The following is a 20,307-nucleotide window of genomic DNA, read 5'->3' as shown; positions in this document are numbered from 1 at the left end:
ATGCAGAATAAAACCAAGATCCCCAGCCCGGAAAAGCCAGGCCAAGTGCATTTCTTGACACCATCGACTGCCCCTGAAGTGCCGATTCCTTCCAGAGTATCCAGCGCAGCCGCAGCCTCCGTCTCAGTGAAGTGTCTGTGAATCAAATCCTTCGCTCAGCTGCACCTGTGCAAATCCTTTGAATCCACTGGCCTAAATGGGAGCAACATTCATCCCCGTCTGTGTACATTGTTACAAGGGGGATGAGTTTAAATAAACAGGATGCAGTGTGGTCTAGTGGATGGAGCACCGGCCCAGGGACTCAGGACCCCAGCGTTCTCTTCCTGGCTCTGCCTCTGGCCTGCTGGGTGATCTTGGACAAATTGCTTCACTGCTCCGTGCCCCAGTTTCCTCATTTAACAAATGGAGGCGATGATATTGACTTCCTTGGAGATTGGCTGATGAAAAGTGCCTCGGTCTTGTTGTTAAATATAAGCCCTTGTTCTAGCTGATCACCTGGCATTGTCTACACTCCGTGATGGATTGTGAGGCAGGGCAGGCCTGTGGCCTGGAACAGCTCTGTTAAGCCTTTGCTTATTTCCCTTCTCCTGTAGGGCGAGGAAGGCCCTAAGGGGCCACCTGGTAGAGCTGGTGAGAAGGGAGATGTTGTAAGTAAACTTTCATTCACGCGTGGAAAGGTACCGTCCCCGAGGGAAGCAGTTTAATGCTTGCGTTGTGTTACCCTAACATGCGCTGAGCCTCCCTTAACTGCTACCCCTGTGCAAGTGTGTGCTCTGTGCCCAGGTGTCTGCACTGGGTTTCAGAGGTGGCCATGCCTTATGCCCCGGTCATATTTCACATCTCTGAAGAAGTGCTTCATGCTTCACCTGTGGGCAGATGTACCTCCAGCTCTGATGTTCCAGACCTGCTCCTCACACATGGCTCTGCCAAACGCCTCTCTGTCCTAAGCCCCGGTCTCCCATGCTATCACAGTCTGGGCTCCCCCAAACAGCTCTGCCAATGCACTCCTAACCCTGAGCTGCTATTCCCGTCAAACGCCTCTCCCGAGCAGAGTGGCGGATCGTTTTATGATATGGATGAGCATCCAGTAGGGACTCCTCTGCCATTCCTAAGCCCAGCTCATTTCACAAGCCAGGTGATAGAGTCCTGATTCTGGATCTGCTGGGTGGAGGGTCAGTTAACATACCTAACACAGCCCTGCTCTCATGGATACAGGCAACATGTAACTCTGTGGCCAGACTTGGCTCCAGGACAAGAAAGGAAGCTGCCTCTGTCAGGAAGTTGGTGGCTTCACCTAGCTCTCCAAAAGCTGCTGAGTGCTTTCCCTGAATGGAGAGGCTCTAGCAGCTCCAAACCCCTCTGGCCCTTCCTAATACCCCTACAACCCATGGGGCAACAATGGACCTGAGAGGTCCTGCAGATTGCAGTATCCCTGCCCTGCCCCCAGCTGCCCAGTCCCTCAACCTGATTCAAGGTCTTTGCCACGGCCACAGCGTGATCAGAAATGCCATCAACTCAGATCCTGTGCGAACAGGATTAGGGGATTAGAGGCCTCCCGGGGGTAAAGTCCAGACAACGGAAGAATCAAAATAAAGATTTGTGCATTTGAAATTGCTCCAAGTCATCTGACTTCCTTTACTACCACCCTAAGCCCTGCCTGCGCGGGTAGCTTGGGAACTGCAGCTCCCAGATGTTCAGTTTCCTATTCTTGCGGTCATGGGGGCTCCAGGCCTCCAAAGTGGGTGGGTGGGTGGTGGAGGATGAGAGAATCGTTTCTCACCTAGCCCCAGATCAGGTCCGGTTTCCCCTCCTTTCTCACCCCCTGCGACCCAGCTGTGCTGTGATACCTGCCCTTGATTCTGCATGGGTTAATACTCCCCCTAAAGACGGGGCGCAGAACCCACAACCTGATCCACTAGGGTTGTGCTGATGTCCCCAGGACTCCAGAGCCAAGAGGGATGGTAAAATAACGCTTGGTCTCCCTTTTTGTAGGGTGCCCGTGGTTTCAGGGGTCCCCAGGGAGCAATGGGCCCCAAAGGGGATAACGTAAGTACAGCATATCTTTGGATTCAGGCAGAGAGCCTTAGCATGAGCATCTTGCTGAAGCAGTGGGGAAGGCTGGGGCCTGAATCCAGAGGAAGGAGCGTTTTATTATCCATCCATCCATCAGAGCCCTCTCCTCTGGCTGCTAGGCAAAGACTCAGTGGGTGCTGCCCTGAGCCCCATTCTGCACTGCTCCTACCCCCTTACAGGGCTCGCTCCCAGAAGCCCCTGCCTTTGTCCTCTGCTCCGTGCTGGGCCAGGGCCTCGCAAACAAGCTCCTGCCCATATGGCTGCACCAGCCGCTCTGGATTCAGGAGGCGAAGCTCCTCAGTCAGCCCCGATTTGCTTCTCTCCCAAGGGGCTTGGGGATCCCCCTCTCCCCGCCTGCCCCTCTGCTCCCCCTGCATCACAACCTGCAGCCAGTTGCATCTCTTTGTTTGGGGTGCCCTCTGTCCTGTCCCACTCCCTGCAGCTGCCAGCGAGGGGGGCAGAGAAGGTGTTGCTATAAGGTGGGGTAGCCATGCCTGCAGCAAAGGGCATCGGCCCCTAGGCAGCTGTCCCCAGATCTCCGCTCCGTGGTCTGCCTGGCTCCTCCAGTGAGAGGCTCTGCACATCTGGGCTTCCGAGCAGATTGGTCCTAACCCGTCCCCGCCCCCCCGGCAACTTTCTCACAGGGACCATTCCTCCTCCTTTGCAGGGACCCCCCGGCATCGATGGTAAAGACGGCACCCCCGGCATCCCTGGCGTGAAGGTGAGAGGCCAGGAGGGAGTGGGGGGGTGGGAGGAGAGATTGAGTACTATCAGGATATCTCCAATCACTCCTCCATACTTCCCAGTGTCTCTCTTTGCCCCTGTACAGATTGGACAGTCAATTCCCCTGCTCCTTGTTAGATTCCCTGTGGCTGGGATCAGGCAGCCCCAGCCTCGCGAGTCTCTTGCCTTCAGTCTGCCATGGCAGTGGGGAACGAACATGCACCATGTGTCAGTCGAGTGCTTGCTGGAAACCAGGGGCACTTGGACAGCACGACAGGGCACTGCTACTCCTGGGTGCAGAGAGGGGACCAGCACCCTGGGCCAGGATTTTGGCATCTTTGACCTTGATGGGTGCCATGGGGTTTGCCATCATTGGATGGATGCTGAGTTGCACACGGATGGTTCCCAGGAGAGCGCCCCCAATTTCCCCCCATTGGTGACCTCCGATTGGGGTCACTGCGGGTGGGGTTGGGTGTTTATAGGGACCCAGAGTTTTCTGGGGTGCTGGGAGTGCCCATACCGCCTCCTCTGTGGGGCCATTTGAAGGGAGGGGCTGCCTGGGACACTCTCCTGTGACTGCCACTGCATGCTCCTGCTCCTTTGCATTGCAAACTCTCCCATCCTGGGGCGCTCTCCCCTCATCCTGCTTGGAGCAGCAGAAGCTCTCGGGCCTTATCCCCAAATCAGCCCGTGTGCGCTGTGCTCTCCCAGCCCCCAATCGCCTCCAATTGCTTTGTTCTTTGCTGCCTCCCAGTAACGACTTGTCATGTCCCTTGCAGGGGAGCGCAGGGCAGTCCGGCCGCCCTGGGTCACCAGGCCACCGAGGATTAGCCGTAAGTATCGGAGTACAGGAGCCATCCCTAACCAGACAGGATTATCTCATTTCACCTGCGTCTGACATCCCATAACTGCTTCCCTTCTGCTGAATGCACTTGGTATGCCAGGTAATGTGCATCTCCAGTGTTGCCCTGGGCATTGGTGTTGTACAGGATGCAGCGGCACTGAAGGACCGGCAGTGAAATGGTTAATCTGGAATCTCCTTTAACTACAAATCAGCCTAAATTGCCAATTTTGGACCCAGATCTGATCCTTCCCTAATCCAGCGGTGCTCAGATGTGGCCCACGGCTAGTGTGAACTCCCACCCGAAGGGTGACTCCATCTCTTCTGGTGCAGATGTTGTTTCACTGCCTTGAGATTTCCATCCCATCATTCTTCCTGCTTCACCTTTCTCAGACCTCTGTGCAGTCTGCTCCCACTTACACTCAGTGTAAACGAAGACTAACTCGGCCAAAGTCAGTGCAAAACTAGTGTAAGTCAGATCAGAAGACCCTGACCTCAGTGGAGTCACTCATTCACACACAGTGTAAGTGAGAGCAGAATCAGCTCTCTGCAGAGTTACTTCTGATTTACATGTCTGTGAAAGGAGAATCAAGCCCCAGGTTGAGACTAGCTCAAAATTTGGCCTTGAATTTTGATCCGGGGTAAACTGGTTGAAATCTTTGTCCAGAACTCAAACCGAACGTTTCTAGAAGTCCAAAAAAGTTCAATTTAACTTTATCGTCCTCCATTTTTGCAACTGCGTTGGTGCTTCTGGATGGCATTGGGGACTGGAAGCAGAAGTGGTAAGATGCTGTGAGAGAGAAGCTTTCTCGTGGCATCTGCGGCCCATTCTGTTTCACCGTTATCAAAAGGCCACCTGGGTTTTTTGGTCCCTGGTTGTCCAAGCCAGGATTCATTGTACAGGAAGGCTGGTCTCAGGAGATTTCAGCTCAAGAGGTTTAGAGAAGACTCTGAACGTTCGTTCATATTCAACCCAAGCCTTCTGAGATTTGCCTGTTCCTGTGTTTGGCTTCTCACATCTTTTGCCAGCTTTTGGCTTCTACACCCTGTGTACTCTATACATTAATCCCATCCTTACTCCTGCGGGGGGATGGGCTAGGTGACCTCTGAAGCCCTCATTTCTGTGAGTCTGTGATTCCTGGAGGCTGTAATAACCCTGCCGCCCTGCAGGCTGAATTCCATTGGCCTTCACTGAGGTCCTGTAAATCAGACACTTCCTTTCCTTCAACGGGGACCTCAAAGTTGCCAGGACTGTGTCTCAGGAATTGCCAATTCAACATGCACGTTACGTCCGGTGACGTACAAGCAGTCACTAACTTGGTTTTGTTTCCCCAGGGTTTGCCAGGCCAGCCTGGGGCCAAAGGCGGCCCAGGAGTTAAGGTGAGTGAAAAGAGCCTCCTTGCAGCATGCTGGTACTGTCAGCCTCTCTCTTCAAATGATTATGTCCATCTGTATGACCTCTACAAGTTGTGTCTGGACATCTCTAGAGGCCGTGTGGCATCCTTTATGCCCCGGGAACAAACCGACCAGTAAATATAAATACAACCACGCTGCAAATATCCTTCTCCTAGCTCATCGCTCGGACCATGTCAACCCTCCATTGGTTCCCCCTTCTCCATCACCTCAAACATTACTTGTATTTGGCCTCACGGCCTATTCCCACCTATCTCTCATCTCCTGTATACGACTGAGCAGTCAATTTCTACCTCCAATCCGGCCCATGCTGCCAGCCTCCATCTGCCACTTGTTACATTTCCAACCAAGCCCCTTTGTGCTTTCCCCCATGCTGCCCCTCCCACAGGGGAACAGCTCCCCCATGAGCATCTGCAAAATGACCTTATTGTCTTCCTTCGGACCCCTCCTTAAAACTCTCCTTTGCCTTAATGCCTATCAAATCTTTGCAATGATTAAGCCACGGGTGTGCTGAGACCACAGCCTGTCATGGTTGTCTCATTGTTTCTTTGGGTTCCCCTCTTTGTCTGTCTGTCGCTTGTCTTCTGCTTAGACTGAAAACTCTTCTGTTCCATGTCTGTGCAGCTCCTAGCACAATGGGGCCCTGCTCTATGGCTGGGGCTTCTAGCCAGTAACAAGACACGAATAATAATACAAACAATGAATCTTGTCTCTGGCTCATTGACAGGGCGAACCAGGTGCCCGTGGCCTTCCAGGAATCACTGGAGCCCCTGGGAAAATGGTAAGTAAAGAGACTCTTTTCTTTGTCTCTCTATTAAGTTGACAACAAAAATCAGATGCTTCCACCCCCCTTCTGCCCCCCCTTCACTATTTGCAAAAGATCTGGAGCTGTGGGTGTGGCTTTGGCCACATCTCCAAGCTCTTGTGTCGGTCCCAGGGGCTGAAATAAAGCCATGGGGGAGGCAGGGTGTACGGTGGCTTTTTAAAATCCTATCAACTTACAAAAAGAATGTCAGATCCAGATCCAGTGCCACGTTCTCTGTTACCCAAAGCCCCCTGGGCCCTGCCCAGCCCCAGTGCCATATTCTGTGACCCAGAAGCCCCTATGGCCTGGCCATAGGTCCAGTTTAGCATTCCCTGGTGTCCCGAATTAAATAGCGTGAATTAAAGGTCTGGCTTTGCTGCAAACGGCAGGTGCAGCTGGCAAGGAGGGGCACAGGGAAGTCACAGAATGCCACTCCCCCATGTGATTTGCCTGTGGAAAGCACCCAAGGGCGAATGATTGCAGCTGAGAACTAAGAGAGGTGATGGGCAGCTGCTGCCCCTTGTAACTCCAGCAGATCTCTAGCTGAGTGGCAGGAGGCTGTGTTGTTCTCTCACTTCCCAATAGTCAGGCCCTGCACTGGATTCTTTTCTTAGGGTGAACTTGGACCTGCAGGTGAGCCAGGGCCACAGGGTGTCCCCGGGATGAAGGTAAGTCTAGAAAGCTGCAAGGGAATGTGAGCCTGGCTTCTCTGCTGGCTTTGGCAGGGAGCGTCATGTTGCGTAACAGTAATAGTTAGACCAGGAACGAGGATTCCTGGGTTCTATCCCTCGATCTGGGTGGGAATGTGTTTGAGTGTTTAGACAATGGAAGTCGGGACTCCTGGGTTCGATCCTTGGTAAGTCCCTGCCCCTATCCATGCCTCAGTTTCCCCATCTGTAAACTGGGTCTAACCCATACCCCTTCACCTGGGTGTAATGAGGCTTAATTCCTTAATGTCTGTAACTTGCTTTGAGAGCTACGGGTGAAAGGGGCTCTAGAAGGGCAAACGTTATTACAGTGTAAGGCAGCCAAGCCCCCCGGGGGATTCCCTGCATCTGGGATCTGCCTGTGGGAAGAGTGTGGCCAAAATGGGGAAAGGGTGAGAGCTGAGGGCATTGCAAGCACAGGTGTGGAACCCAGCCTGCCCATGCAAGCTCACCCCATCTCCCCCTCCTACAGCCTTTCCCCAGAGTGCCCGGGCCTGGGGAAAGGGGAAGGCAAGCTGGAGTGAACCCCGGTTCGTGGGATGCCAGGTATTAAGGAGGGTGCGGTGGGGGCGGGGTTGGGGGTGTAGGCAGGGGTGCAGGCAGAGGAGAGTTGTGTGCAAAGCGTGAAAGGCGGGGATGCAATGATGTGGAGAGATTATCCAGGTGGTGCAAGAAGGGCACTGGCAGCCATGGCTATTCCAATCGGTCCTGTTTTCTTTCCTCTCTGCAGGGCGATCGGGGAGAGCGGGGCCCGGTGGGTCCCCAAGGCCTCCAGGGGAAAGAGGTGAGTGTGGCTTTGATTGCATTTGTGTGCGCACGCGAAGATCCAGAGCCAGACCCTGGGGAAGGAAACAGTCCTCTACCCTTTCCTCCTCCATGACCGCAGCAAAAACTTAGTGTCCAGGGCTCGAGTTCAGGGAGGCACTTTTCTGAACCCCCCGGATAACTCGGTGCAGGGGATCGCACTGCTTGGCTCGGGTTTGTAGCCAGAGGAGGGTCACTGTCGGGCAGAGAACTGAGGACACAGTGGGCATCCCGAGTCAGGTCTGCTGAGATCACCAGTGGAACAGAGGTTTGTTACCACTCACTACAAGGCCAATGTAGCAGCAGACGGGCCTGCTAAATGAGTGGCCAGCAGAGCCGCTCTCTGGATTTGGGGTCCAGAATCAGCATGTGCCAGGGGGCTCAACGGAGCAGGAAGAGTCCTGCTCGGTTTGCAGCTCCCAGACTGGGCTAGGTGCTCTGGTGTCTCCCTGTCGTTTGGAAGTGGCAGAGGTTTTACATGCATTTGCTCGGAGGGAGAAGAAATCCGCAATGTGACCCTGGCACATCTCTGACGGTGGCCTGCACTGCAATTACCTTTTGAGGCCGTTTACCAAGTGCATTGTAAGGATTGCACCTGCAGTGCCACACACATCCTGCTTGACCCTGCCCAGCACAGGTGCACTGTGCCACACACAGGAGCACAGGGTGGATGGGGACCCAGATGCAGCAGCCTGGCAGTTAAGCTACTTATGGAAGGGAGGGATGCATTAGCAGGAAGAGGTTAATCCTGTGTATCCTGTCACAATCTACCCACACCTTGCCCCTAGGCATCCACACCCCTAGGTGGTGTGGTCTAGCGGATAGTGCACTGGACTGGGACTCAGGAGCTCTGGGTTCCATTCATAGCCTTCTGGGTGACCCTCAACAAGTCACAGCCCCTCTCTGTGCCTCAGTTGCCCCATCTGTAAAATGGGGATGCTGCTGCTAACCTACATAACGGGTTTTGAGATCTTCTGATGAAAAGTGCCGTATAAGAGCTGGGTATCGTGACTAGTATTTTATGCCCCCAGCACTGGAGAGCAAGGAAGCCAGGCAGGCGGTGGACTCGAGACTTCCTATGGCTCAGTGCAGAGGGCTGCTCTTTGCGGTTATCCACACTTGTGCTTACATGTAGGCTCCAAGTAGCACTTGTAGTTGTGCTGGAGGGCCGCACACATTTTGCATGTGACAGAGAGGCCCCATATCTGGGAAGGTTTGGCCTTTGCACACCAGGGTGCATTTTGAAAGAACCAGCATGTGCCCTAATTGGGATGGAGGCATAAATTTGGCTCAGACCCCAGGACGATTTCCCCTCCCCCCTCCCCCCCCCCCGAGCAGTTTAACATGGAGGGGTGACTGAGCCAGCACAGCCCCTGCTGTGAGTGGCCAGACAGAGCGAGGGGATTAGGCAGCAGGAGAGAATCACTCAGGGATGAATGGCCGGCTGTGTGTTTTTGACCAAAGCGGGGAGTGAGTCTCCTCCCCAGCCCAGAGAGAGAAGGACACGCAGCAGGGAGTGTGTTTTTCTGCTCTTGGGCAGTTTCTGACTGCGGGGCGGGCTCTGAAGCACCCCCGCCTTTTCTGAGATAACTCATCTGGGAGCTAGAGCGGCCCAGGGAGGCAGAAGGATCTTGGCATGCAGGATGCAAAGGAAACACAGCTCATGCCACTCAGAGGGGTCTCTCCTCCTCTCCATCCTCCTCCTCTCCTCCTCACAGAGGGTGAACACATGCATGGAGGGGTGGATCAGCCTCCCCTGGATACTGCAGCGCGTGGTGCTGTGTTCATGGGAGTTACACCTCCCCTTGGAGTTTTGTGCCTGAGGTTTCCACAAACTCCTCGTGTTACAGACTGTTGGGTTCCCTAGGTCTGGGCAGCATCTGGGACACGCTGCACCGGGCGCAGGAGGCCCCGCTTTACTGTTCCCACCATCACAAGAGGGAAAGCTGGGGTTATGGGTCCAGTGGCTCAGCAGTCTAGATGGCAGGAGAGAGATCACTTGATCATTACCTGTTAGGTTCACTCCCTCTGGGGCACCTGGCATTGGCCACTGTCAGCAGACAGGACACTAGGCTGGATGGACCTTTGGTCTGACCCAGTCTGGCCGTTCTTGTGTTCTTAGTCTAGAATGCACTCATTCGTTCACTATATACCTCGCTGTAGCCTTGAACATAGCTGCATCTGATTCAAATAAACAGCCGCAGCTTACTCTTGACCCCGCTCTCCTCACCAGAGCTGCCACCTGCCGCGCCCCTGAAGATCTGTGTCTTTCCTACTGCTGGTTTCATCCACACACCTTTCTTTCTTTCTTTCTTTCTTTCTTTCTTTCTTTCTTTCCAGGGATCGAAAGGCGAGCAAGGTCCTCCAGGGATCCCGGGGCCACAGGGCCTGCCAGGTGTCAAAGGAGACAAGGTAACATCATGAAATTCCTGACCGGGGGCAGGACAGTGATGAGGGCTGAGGCTAAAAGCCAAGATTAGAAGGGAGGTGGGATCCATAAAGTCCACGTGGGACCTCCCCGTGAAGATTTAATTTAAGTTTAGATTACAGTGATGGGGACTGTAGAAACCCTGTAGATATAGTGGATATGGTGAGTGAGTGGATGCAGCTGCTCGATCTGTGGCTGGGGACAGTGGATGGATGAATGGCTGGATACTGTGGAAATGCGAATGTCTGCGTGGCCCCAGGATACAATTTCCTGGTGCAGGTGAAGGCTGGGCCCAGCTCCCAGCGCCGGCAAATCTTTCTCGCTTTGCCTCCTGCGGTTTGGTGGGCTGGGTCGGCTGTCCTGCCTCAGCAGTGGAGCGGCAATGAACTTGCCCAGGCAGTTCATTACAGTCACATTTTTAGCTCCATCCATCCCTGATTTACAAGCCCAGTCAGGAACATGGAGGCTTGATCCTAACCCGGTTGGAGTCACAGGAAAGTTTCTCATTGGCTTCAATGGGCATGGGATGGTTCAGGCCCAGACATGCCCAAATGGTTTAAAATGGGAGTGCAAATGAATGCTGAGGTAGCACCGAGCCTGCAGTTCTTTGAACCCACAAAGATGGAAACCCAGGGAAGCCCAGCTGAAAAGTTGGCTCCAAGGCCCGGGTATAATGGAAGGAGTAAGCGGCTTTATTCACAGCATCCAGCCGGGCTAGGAGGAGCCACCCAAAGCACTTGATCTGGTGTAACCTGGGAGGGAGGTTTTAGGATGGATGTTATTTTGGTTGTCCAAAGTCCTGCTTAGAAAGAGGTTGGGGGATCTTTCTGTCCCCTGCTTAGTGTCTGACCACCCCCACCCCCATTCTGCCTCTGATGTAAAACACTGATGGTGCAACACACCTTGTCTTCTCGGGCCAAGGCACAGACATGGCATCATACAGGCAGGTCCTGATTGTTCTCTGCTCTCTTGCCTAGGGCTCCCCAGGAAAAATTGGAGCCAAAGGTGACATCGTAAGTAATTGACCTTCTGACTGCTCTGGGAAGCTGACTCTGTTAGGGTTGGGGACTGTAGGCTGGAGAGATACTGGCCACTGTGTTTCCCGGGTGGGGAGCTCATTTCTAATGACCGTCTGAGCAATCCACAGCTCAGTCGCTTGGATCCCGTGTCACCATCATTGTGTGTTAAATCCCAGGTGGCTGTTAAAACCCTGGAAGTGTGGCTCTTAGCTGGGTATCATGCTGGGCTTCCCGGAGCCTTCAATACAGCACACGCAAACTGAGCAGCGAAGCCAAGAGCCGAGCCAGTTTGTAGGGTGCACTTGGCATTGCTGAGCACCGAGCAGAAATTAACGCCATTCCCACCGATTGTATCCCAGCCAGGGCCGGCGCTACCATTTAGGCAGACTAGGCAATCGCCTAGGGTGCCAGAATAATTGGTGGGCGCTGTTTTGCCGGAGGGGGCGGCAGGCGGCTCCGGTAGAGCTGCCACAGTGGTGCCTGCGGAGGGTCTGGTGCTCCGCGGCTCCAGTGGAGCTGCCGCAGTCGTGCCTGCGGATGGTTGGCTGCTCGCACGTCTCCGGTGGACCTCCCGCAGGCACGACTGCGGCAGCTCCATCAGAGCCGCGGAGCACCGGACCCTCCGCAGGCATCACTGCAGCAGCTCCAGCGGAGCCGTGGGACCAACGCGCAGGGCGGCGAAATTGCCGTCCGCCTAGGGCGCTCAAACCCCTAGCGCCGGTCCTGATCCCAGCATGCACCGAGTCGCATGTAAAATCCTCTCTGTGAGTTATTTTAAAGTCTTGGTCAGGAAAAGGAAGGGTCACAGGGATTTAGGACTGGCCACACTGGCACTGGGCCATCAACTTCTGGTGTTCTTCTCCCAGCAGTGACTGGTACCAGATGCTTCAGAAGATGCATCTGGCCAATTATTCAGTGCTGCACATAGGGGTGGACATTTTCCTTCCTGACCACTGTGGTGCTTGGCTTTCTCCCTACTGTCTGAGGTGTTACCTAGCACAACATGGCTAATCCTTGGGATACACCCATGGAATTGTCCCCCTTTCTTTATAATCTTCATGCAGGGCCGGGCTTTTAAACACTGGCCTCTGGTTTGTCGCTCATTTTATGGGCACAGCAAATTATTGAATATAATGTAGGTATTTTAGATCTCCAGTGACTTGACTGTATCCACACATCAGGCACTTGCCCAGTTCAGTAACCTAGAGCATCTGCAAATGATTGGAAAGGCAAAATTGCAGGCCTCACGCCAGAGGCTTGGTTAAGCTGAAAAGATGGCCCTGGATGCATGACTGAAATTGTTCTCCCCAGGGTCGGAGGTAGAGGGGGAGGAATCGCATTGGCTGACACGGTTTTCCTTCCCTCTAGGGAGACCCTGGCGTGGAAGGCCTTCCCGGGGAGAAGGGGGAGAAGGTAAGGTACCCTCTGGAGAAGGCTTCCTCCTGGCCCGTGGATATGTGTGTGTGTGTGTTTGTGATGCCATCATGCTGCTCCAACATTACTGAGCCATGCCACAGCACACATTGCTACACCAGAGTGCAGCATCCTGATGTTCCATTGGCCCCATTGGCTGCTTTTGGGCATGGCAGCATTTCCGGAGGCTCCCTCTTGAAATCCAGAGGATCCATCAACAATCGGGGCAGATGCTGACCCTGTTGCTGCCCTGGTACTAGTCAATATTCTCATTAATGACCGGGATACTGGAATGGAGAGTGTGCTTAGAAACTCCGCGGACGGAAGCAAGCTGGGAGAGGTTGCTAGCACTTTGGAGGACGGGATTAGCATTTGAAAGGACCTTGACAAAGTGAAGAATTGGTCTGAAATCAACCAGATGAAATTCAATGATGACAAGTGCGAAGTACTTCACTTAGGAAGGAAATATCAAATGCACAACTGCAAAATGGAGACTAGCTGGCTAGGTGACAGTACTGCTGAAAATGATCAGGGGGCTATAGAAGATCAGAAATTGAATATGGCCCAAGAGTGTGATGCTGTTGTGGAAAAGGCAAATATCATTCTGGGGTGTATTAACAGGAGTGTCACAGGAGGCAACTGTCCCACTGCAGGGCCGCCCAGAGGATTCCGGGGGCCTGGAGCCGTTGGCGGCAGGTGGCTCCGGTGGACCTCCCGCAGACGTGCCTGCGGAGGGTCCGCTGGTCCCGCAGCTCCGGTGGAGCATCCGCAGGCATGCCTGCGGGAAGTCCACCAGAGTCGCAGGACCGGCAAGTGGCAGGGCGCCCCCCGCTCGGTGAAATGTCTAGAGCTGGCCCTGTTCGGTGGCGGGGGGCCCTTCCGTTCCGGGACCCACTGCCGAAGTGCCCTGAAGACCCGTGGCGGGGGCCCTCCGCCGGCGAATTACTGCCAAAGCGGGACCTGCCGCCGAAGTGCAGTCCGCTCTTCAGCGGTAATTCGGTGGCGGGGGACCCCTGCCGCAGGTCTTCGGGGCACTTTGGTGGCGGGTCCCAGAACGGAAGGGCCCCCCGCCGCCAAATTACCGCCGAAGACCGGGTTGCACTTCGGCGGCAGGTCCCGCTTCGGCGGTAATTCGCTGGCAGGGGGTCCTTCCCCCCGGAGCAGAAGGTCCCCCCCGCCGGCAAAGACCGGGAGCGGAAAAAGCTCTGGGGCTGGCCCCGCAAGAGTTTTCTGGGCCCCCTGGAGCGAGTGAAGGACCCTGCTCCAGGGGCCCCGAAAGACTCTCGTGGGGGCCCCTGCGGAGCCCGGGGCCTGGGGCAAATTGCCCCTCTTGCCTCCCCCCCGGGCGGCCCTATCCCACTGCACTTGGCACTGGTGAGGCCTTCGCTGGAGTCCCATGTCCAGTTTTGGGTGCCCAGCTTTAGGAAAGATGTGGACATGTTGGAGAGTCCAGAGGAGGGCAACAAAGGGGCTAAAATGTTTAGGAGACCTGACCTATGAGGAAAGGTTTAAAAAACTGGACATGTTGAGTCTTGCGAAAAAAAGACGGAGGGGCGACCTGCTAACTGCTGTAGAGAGGATGGTGATCAGCTGTTCTCCCTGTCCACTGGAGATAGGACAAGAAGTAATGGGCTGAATCTGCAGCAAGGGAAATTTGTTAGATATGAGGAAAAATTTTCCAACTCTCAGGGTAGCTAAGCTCTGGGACAGGCTTCCAAGGGAGGTTGCGAAATCCCCATCATTAGAGGTTTTTGAGAACAGCTTAGGCAAACACCTGTCCGGGAAGGTCCAGGTTTATCTGGTCCTGCCTCAACGCAGGGGGCTGGACTTGATGACTTCTCGAGGTTCCTTTCAGCCCAATACTTTCATGGCTCTATGATCTTCCAGGGGAGGGTGCTGAGCAGTAACACAAGGGCTTGTGGCTGTGTCTACCAATCACATTCCCTTTCTCCTCTATTCCTAGGGGGAGTCAGGTGAGCCAGGACCAAAGGGTCAGGTAAGTAACTGTGAATTTAGGAGTTAAAAACTCGCCGCCCCTCTGCTCTCAGCTTTCCCTCCGGAAAGCCCTTTGTGACTCATTTGATCACTGGATGGAGTCGAGGGGGCGGGGGGGGGAGATGGGGGTCAGGCAGGAACTCTTCTCTCACTGTAATTGTTCTAAGAGGTTCAGAAAACTGGACAATTATGAGGAACCAGGATGGATTCAGCATGGCATGATCCTGTTCCATGGGTCAAGCTTCTTAGTGGTCTGTGGATGATCCCAGTCCAGGGCCTATGCAGCTGAAAGAGCCATGTGCAGTTGATGTCCAGGTCCTACTGCAGAGATGTCTGCATTGCATAAAGCACCATTGCCACCACTAAACCTCCTTGCTGGAAGCTTCAGCAGAGAGGCCAAGGGCTGAATGGGGTGATGGAGTCAGCTCGAGGTTGGGTCCCTTTGGGTCAGGGTTGAGAAACATGTTAGCAGAGGCTGGCTTGGGGGAAGCGTGTCTATTGCCATGTCTCTCATTTGGACACACAGAAGACATCATGCTCCAGGGATCCCAGCACTTCTTGGAAGCTGTAGATTCACAGGGACAGGAGAAGAATAAGCCTAGACACCTGATTTCATGAAACCAACTGTTTTAAAGAATATAAGGCCCGATCCTCAGCTGATGTGAATAGGTGTAACTCTGTGGAACTCAATGAAGCTTCAGGGATTAACACCAGCTGAGGACTGGACCCAAGTCCTGTGTGTTTTGCTCTCTGGTGGGAGTGTGAATATGTTTCCTCTAGCGAGAGAGAGACCTCAGCCACCACATTCAGAACAGGATCGAAATGCCCCCAAGGGTCAGATACGGGCTTTTGAGCTTGTACATCCAGCTATCAATTTTGGATTCCCCCAAAGTGCTGACATTTAGGATCGGCTCCATCTTTAGCATCCAGACCAACTGGCCTCAGATTATCCTGTTGCTGATCCTCTCTCTCTGTGTGCATCGCAGCAAGGTGTCCGCGGGGAGCCTGGCTTTACTGGCCCCACTGGAGACGCAGGGTCGCCCGGTGTGAGAGGTTACCCAGGACCCCCAGGCCCTCGAGGACTCAATGGAGAGCGCGGTGTGCCAGGAATGCCCGGGCAGCAGGGCGTGCCGGTGAGTAGCTCCCTGCCCCATACCCTGGCTGGGACCCCTGCATGTCCCAGGGTGAAATGTGCCTTAAATCCATAGGGACATCACTGAGGTTAACCCTCTGGTCTCCTGGTGGGGATGGGGTTGAAGAGGATGGTGGTGGTGGGTGGGGAGATGAAATGAAACCCGCCAGAGCTTTGTCTCATCATTTAGCTCTACAAATGTCGGGGATCTGGGCCTGACCCCACTCCACTGACATTAATAGCCAGAGCTTCACGGGCATCAGTGGAGCAGGAGCAGCTTCTGTTTGGCCCCAGGTACAGGCTGGAGAGTCCTAAGCAGTAGGAGCCAGGCAGGTAAGTATCTTTAATAGGATTTGGGCAGCAGTGCCCTCTTCTGGCCAATAATGAACACTTCAGAGCTAGGCCCAGCTGGCTGAATCCTTGGCTTACTGCGGAGAGATCATGTCTCTTGAGCCAATGCTTCAAATGCGGGTTTTATGTGGAAGGGGTGACTGCGGGAGGGCTGGGGAGTTGTGATCCCATCTGAAAATGTGAGCTGGTGCCAAAGGTTTAGCTGCTGCTTGACTTGAGGATCCCTCTTTCCATCGGCAGCGGGTTAAAACTTGCTGCTGGTAATAATAATTGCAGCCTTTATGGATAGTATAGGCCCCTTTGGATGGAGGATTGAAGATGCTTTCCGGTGCACAGGCCTAGTCAACAGGGTTAAATAAGGGATGTGTTTCCTCCTCCCTGCCACGTGCACATGTTCAGAGCACCTTTGAAATGGCCGTTTATTGTTGCTCTGGGTGTTTGACCCTTGACATCTGTGCACTACCTAAGTCCTCAACATAGGGCTGAAGTGCATCTTAAGTGATGCCTCAGCCTTGTGCTGGCTCCTCTGCACGGGGTGAATTTTGCCCTAAATTCACAGATTTAAGGGGGAAAAAATTAGCAACAACAAATCCTCAACCTGCAGGTCGGATAGAGCTGGCGGATCCGGGTCTTGCCGCTTGGCTTAGGGCTTCTCTGCCTTTTCCATATCACATCCCACATTTCCACCGCCGGATCTCTGTCCCATTCAGCAGCATGAAATGGCTAGGGTGGTCATGATCCCCAACACCTGCTTGTGAACCCCAGGTAGAGACCTCCCCATCCCTAGCTAGCAGCAGGTCGTTCAAGGGGCAGTGATAGTGGCCAGGTTTCCACTGGGCAATGCTCCCCACCAATAGGTGTGTTCGGTTCTATCCATAGCCAGCACGTGGCATATTAGTGTGTAGGACACATGGCTGGTTTGCCAGCTACTGCATCTCCGGGCATGCCATTACAGCACTCCACCCAGACCCTGAGCACACACAAGTTCCCTACAGCTGAACCTATGGGGAACAAAGAGTGGAGGTCAGGGATGGCCTGGGAAGTCCTTGTAGGCCCCAGGTGGAGAAGCTCTGCATTAGAATACTATAGCCCTGCTAGGTTAGATGATCCGTCCAGTGGCTGCTAGATTCCCAGAATGGTAGCAGACCCTCTTGATTGCATTAGTGGGGGCAGCCTAGCCAATGGGGCGCCCCATGCAGTGCAACTGAACTTGTATCACCAGGTAGGGTGGGGTTGGCCCTGCAGCGAGCAGCTGCGAAAGAGCGTTAGTCTCTGTTTAGCAGGTGGCCGAATCTCTGAGCGTCTCTCCTCTCTCCTGCTCTCAGGGCCGGGATGCCGGGGACCAGCATATTGTTGACGTGGTCTTGAAGATGCTGCAAGGTGAGTAGACGCATGGGCCCCACCCCCTCTCACCGTGAGGCAGGGAACCCCAGCTGAGCCCCCCACCACAATGCTCCCTGCATCTGCCTTACAGAGCAGCTGGCAGAGCTGGCAGTGAGCACCAAGAGAGCAGCACTGGGAGAAGCAGGCATGATGGGGCCGCCCGGCCCCCCAGGACCCCCTGGATCACCTGGTGAACAAGGCCCGCATGGACATGCTGGACCGCGCGGCATCCCAGGCATTGTAGGAGCCCCGGGGCAGATCGGCAATACCGGACCCAAAGGTGAGTGAGACCCTGGCACTGCTGCCTTGAGACGAGGAATCATTGGGGATCAGAGGGAAGGGGCTGCCAGCTTCATGTGCCCTCCTCTCCTGATTAGAAACTGCCATTGCACATCAAACATTGACAACAGTTGGCCATTTTCCCCAAAAATTGATTTTTTTTTTTGCTAAAACACTTTTCATTCCTCCCCTGCCCCCCAGTTGTATTTTGTTTATATAATCCCCAATGGGCATTTTTGATTGGTCAGCTTAGTCACATGATGGGATTTTCAAAACCATTTTTTCCTCTAGACAACCCCTGTATATTCTACTGGCTGGACCCTGGATCTTATTTTGGTGTCTCTGTGTAGACTCAGGCTCCCTTGGCACAAACACACACACTCCTGGGCTGAATTCTCTTCCTTCTCCTCTTCCTTCTTGGCTGCCCATTGTCACTGAGTTCTCTTCTGGCCCTGCACAACAGCTGCCTGCCAGGGTACCCCCCAGATCCTCTCCTTGGACGCATTACGCCATCACTTTTCCGCTGCAGTCACAACAAATCTCCCCCTTTCTTTCACGCAGGGAAACGAGGGGAGAAAGGCGAGCGTGGTGAGATCGGACGTGGACATCAGGGTATGCCGGGACCACCAGGTATCCCAGGTAGGCTCATTGCTGAAATCTGACAGCCCTATTCCGATGTTTGGGAGCAGAAGGTTAAGAGTACAGAGGCTACTCTCTGTGGCATAAACCCATTCTCAGTCCTGATCGGTGACATCCCCAGCTGTTCTGGTCCTGGACTCCCCTCATGCCTCTCTGCCAATGCCCTTCCATCCTTATTCACGTTACTCTCCTCCCTGTTATCCCAGTCCTTGGCCCCCAACAGCTCTGCCAATGTACCACAGTCCCCTCTACTATTCCCATCCTCAGTCCCCCTCACACAACTCTATGGACGAATCCTGGTCCTGACCAGCCCGGTGACACAGCCAGTAACGGCCTGTCCTCGCAGCTCAGCAGATCGAGCCCTGCCCTGAGCAAGAAGACACTGATATAGGAACCCGTGAGGCCTCCAATGGGAAGATGCCAAGATTCTTGGTTGCCTAAAACTTCACTTGATGTTTATGGCTAACGATCCCCTGACAAGTGAGAGAGTCCCAGGACCTGACGTCCCCCCTGCAGGAAGTTCAATGATTTCAGTGGCAGTTAATTGTACCCTGCCTGGGAAGAACTGGGCAATTTCCACAAGTGCAGCCCAACCCAAAGACCAGTGAGAATCTTTCCATTGACTTCAGTGGGCTGTTGAGTCAGATGAGAGGGACCTGTCCTGGAATATCCACCACCGGACACTGAGTGTTTCCTCTCATTCTAGGTCTCCCTGGCATTCCTGGACATGCCATCAATGGCAAAGATGGAGAGCGAGGGTCCCCTGGAGTCCCTGGAGAAGCAGGCCCACCTGGTTTACCTGGGCCTGCTGGTCTTCCTGGATTCTGCGAGCTGGCCACCTGCTTAGGAGCCTCTGCATTCACCTCAGGGCGCCTGACTGAACCAGGCACCATCAAGGGACCTTCGTACTGAGTGACCTGTGCCAGCATCCATGGGGAAAATTAAAACAGGAACTTTTATAGACCAAGCCAGCAGTGCACCATCAAGACATGGCCAGGCCGGGGCTGGGAACCAAAGAAATGGGGAACTCCAAACACATGAAAACAAGATAGATGATACGCCTTAATGCTTGGGTATCAAAACCATCCACGCTCTTGTGGTACGAAGATGGCACTTGGCCAACCTGAGAAAACCCAAACAAGGGGAATAAAAGGCACCAATGGGGATTTAATTATATATATATATAATACAAATGCTCAGATACCTTGGATTGTGGCAGGGGAAAGATCCAGAGGAACAAAAGAGTAGGGGCGAAGGGGTGGTTTACTCCAATATTTTGTACTTAGTGTTAGGGTCCATTAATTACCTCATTCTGATTTTCCCCACTTTCCACACCCTTCTAAAGTAAATAAATTGCCTTTTATTAATATTCTCTTATTCTTTGATGTTCTATTCGGAGGGGAGGAGGGTTTATTGTTGTGTGTGCCCTTTTTGGTGCTATTTTTAAGAGACAAAATAATTGTGATTTAATATTTAACTAATCACCAGATCAATGTCAGGCGCGCCCTGAGTTGTAAATCTTTGTAAAATAGGATTGTTTTATAAATAAGAATGAATAAAAAAGACCAACTTTTTAAAAACAAATGGACAATAAAATCAAGATGGAACGTTAGTGAACTTAATCAATGCATTGATTTCTTTGAACAAAATAGGGGTTTGTTGGTTTGGTTTTTAAACAAAACACAATTGTGTTGTTATTGCTGTTGTTTTATTATTATTTTTGGTGGATGCATACAGGGTCAAATATCCTCCCTGTTGAAATTATTCCAGCCTCTTGATTAACTTCATTAACAAGAGTTATTTATTTTGTGTGTGTTTGGGAGAATTCTTGGGTTGGAGTAGCCCTGTCAGCAGCTCACCAAAGGAAAGTGTGTGTGTGTGTGTGTGTGTGTGTGTGTGTGTGTGTGTGTGTGTGTGTGTGTGTGTGTGTGTGGGAGAGGGAGAGGGAGAGGAAGAGGGAGAAGTTGCCTTTCCTTTCAGGAGCTGTCCAAGGTGCTGACCCAAAGAGTCTCAAATTCCAGGCGGCAGTACTGTTTACATTTGATACCCTGTGTGTTAGACTGTAATAAACTTGCTCAGCTGTCCACAAAATAAAGATAATTGGTGGAATTATTTTTGTTGGATTTAGATGGGCAGAAGTTTTTTTTTTTTTGTTTCTAGTCCTAATTTTCCCTGTTATTAAGTTGATTCTTATGCTGGTGACAGACCCCTGGAGACTAAAGTCCTCCCTTCATCCAGAGCAACTACAAAGTCTTGGTATCAGCCGGGCATGCTCTATTCACACTGCTCCACCACTGTCCCT

The 20,307-nt window shown here is 53.2% G+C and overlaps 1 protein-coding gene across 2 annotated transcripts in view; it reads left to right on the top strand.

Annotated features, from left to right (window-relative positions):
- COL9A2 (collagen type IX alpha 2 chain) overlaps positions 1-19,627 on the top strand; it is a 49,735-nt gene extending 30,108 nt beyond the window's left edge. For both annotated transcript variants that reach the window (XM_030538704.1, XM_030538705.1), the window contains 17 exons: positions 594-647; positions 1,993-2,046; positions 2,741-2,794; positions 3,576-3,629; positions 4,973-5,017; positions 5,778-5,831; positions 6,470-6,523; positions 7,293-7,346; positions 9,707-9,778; positions 10,772-10,807; positions 12,182-12,226; positions 14,190-14,222; positions 15,208-15,354; positions 17,030-17,084; positions 17,179-17,367; positions 17,928-18,005; positions 18,712-19,627. In XM_030538704.1, coding sequence (XP_030394564.1) covers positions 594-647; positions 1,993-2,046; positions 2,741-2,794; positions 3,576-3,629; positions 4,973-5,017; positions 5,778-5,831; positions 6,470-6,523; positions 7,293-7,346; positions 9,707-9,778; positions 10,772-10,807; positions 12,182-12,226; positions 14,190-14,222; positions 15,208-15,354; positions 17,030-17,084; positions 17,179-17,367; positions 17,928-18,005; positions 18,712-18,917 — 1,284 coding nt within the window. In that variant the 3' untranslated portion in view covers positions 18,918-19,627. The remainder of the gene's footprint in view (positions 1-593; positions 648-1,992; positions 2,047-2,740; positions 2,795-3,575; positions 3,630-4,972; positions 5,018-5,777; positions 5,832-6,469; positions 6,524-7,292; positions 7,347-9,706; positions 9,779-10,771; positions 10,808-12,181; positions 12,227-14,189; positions 14,223-15,207; positions 15,355-17,029; positions 17,085-17,178; positions 17,368-17,927; positions 18,006-18,711) is intronic.
- Positions 19,628-20,307: the final 680 nt, after the last annotated feature.

Source organism: Gopherus evgoodei, chromosome 20, assembly GCF_007399415.2.
Source record: "Gopherus evgoodei ecotype Sinaloan lineage chromosome 20, rGopEvg1_v1.p, whole genome shotgun sequence".
Classification (NCBI taxonomy): Eukaryota; Metazoa; Chordata; order Testudines; family Testudinidae; genus Gopherus; species Gopherus evgoodei.
The sequence above is the reverse complement of the archived record's forward strand: the minus strand, read 5'-3'. Positions and strand labels throughout refer to the sequence as shown.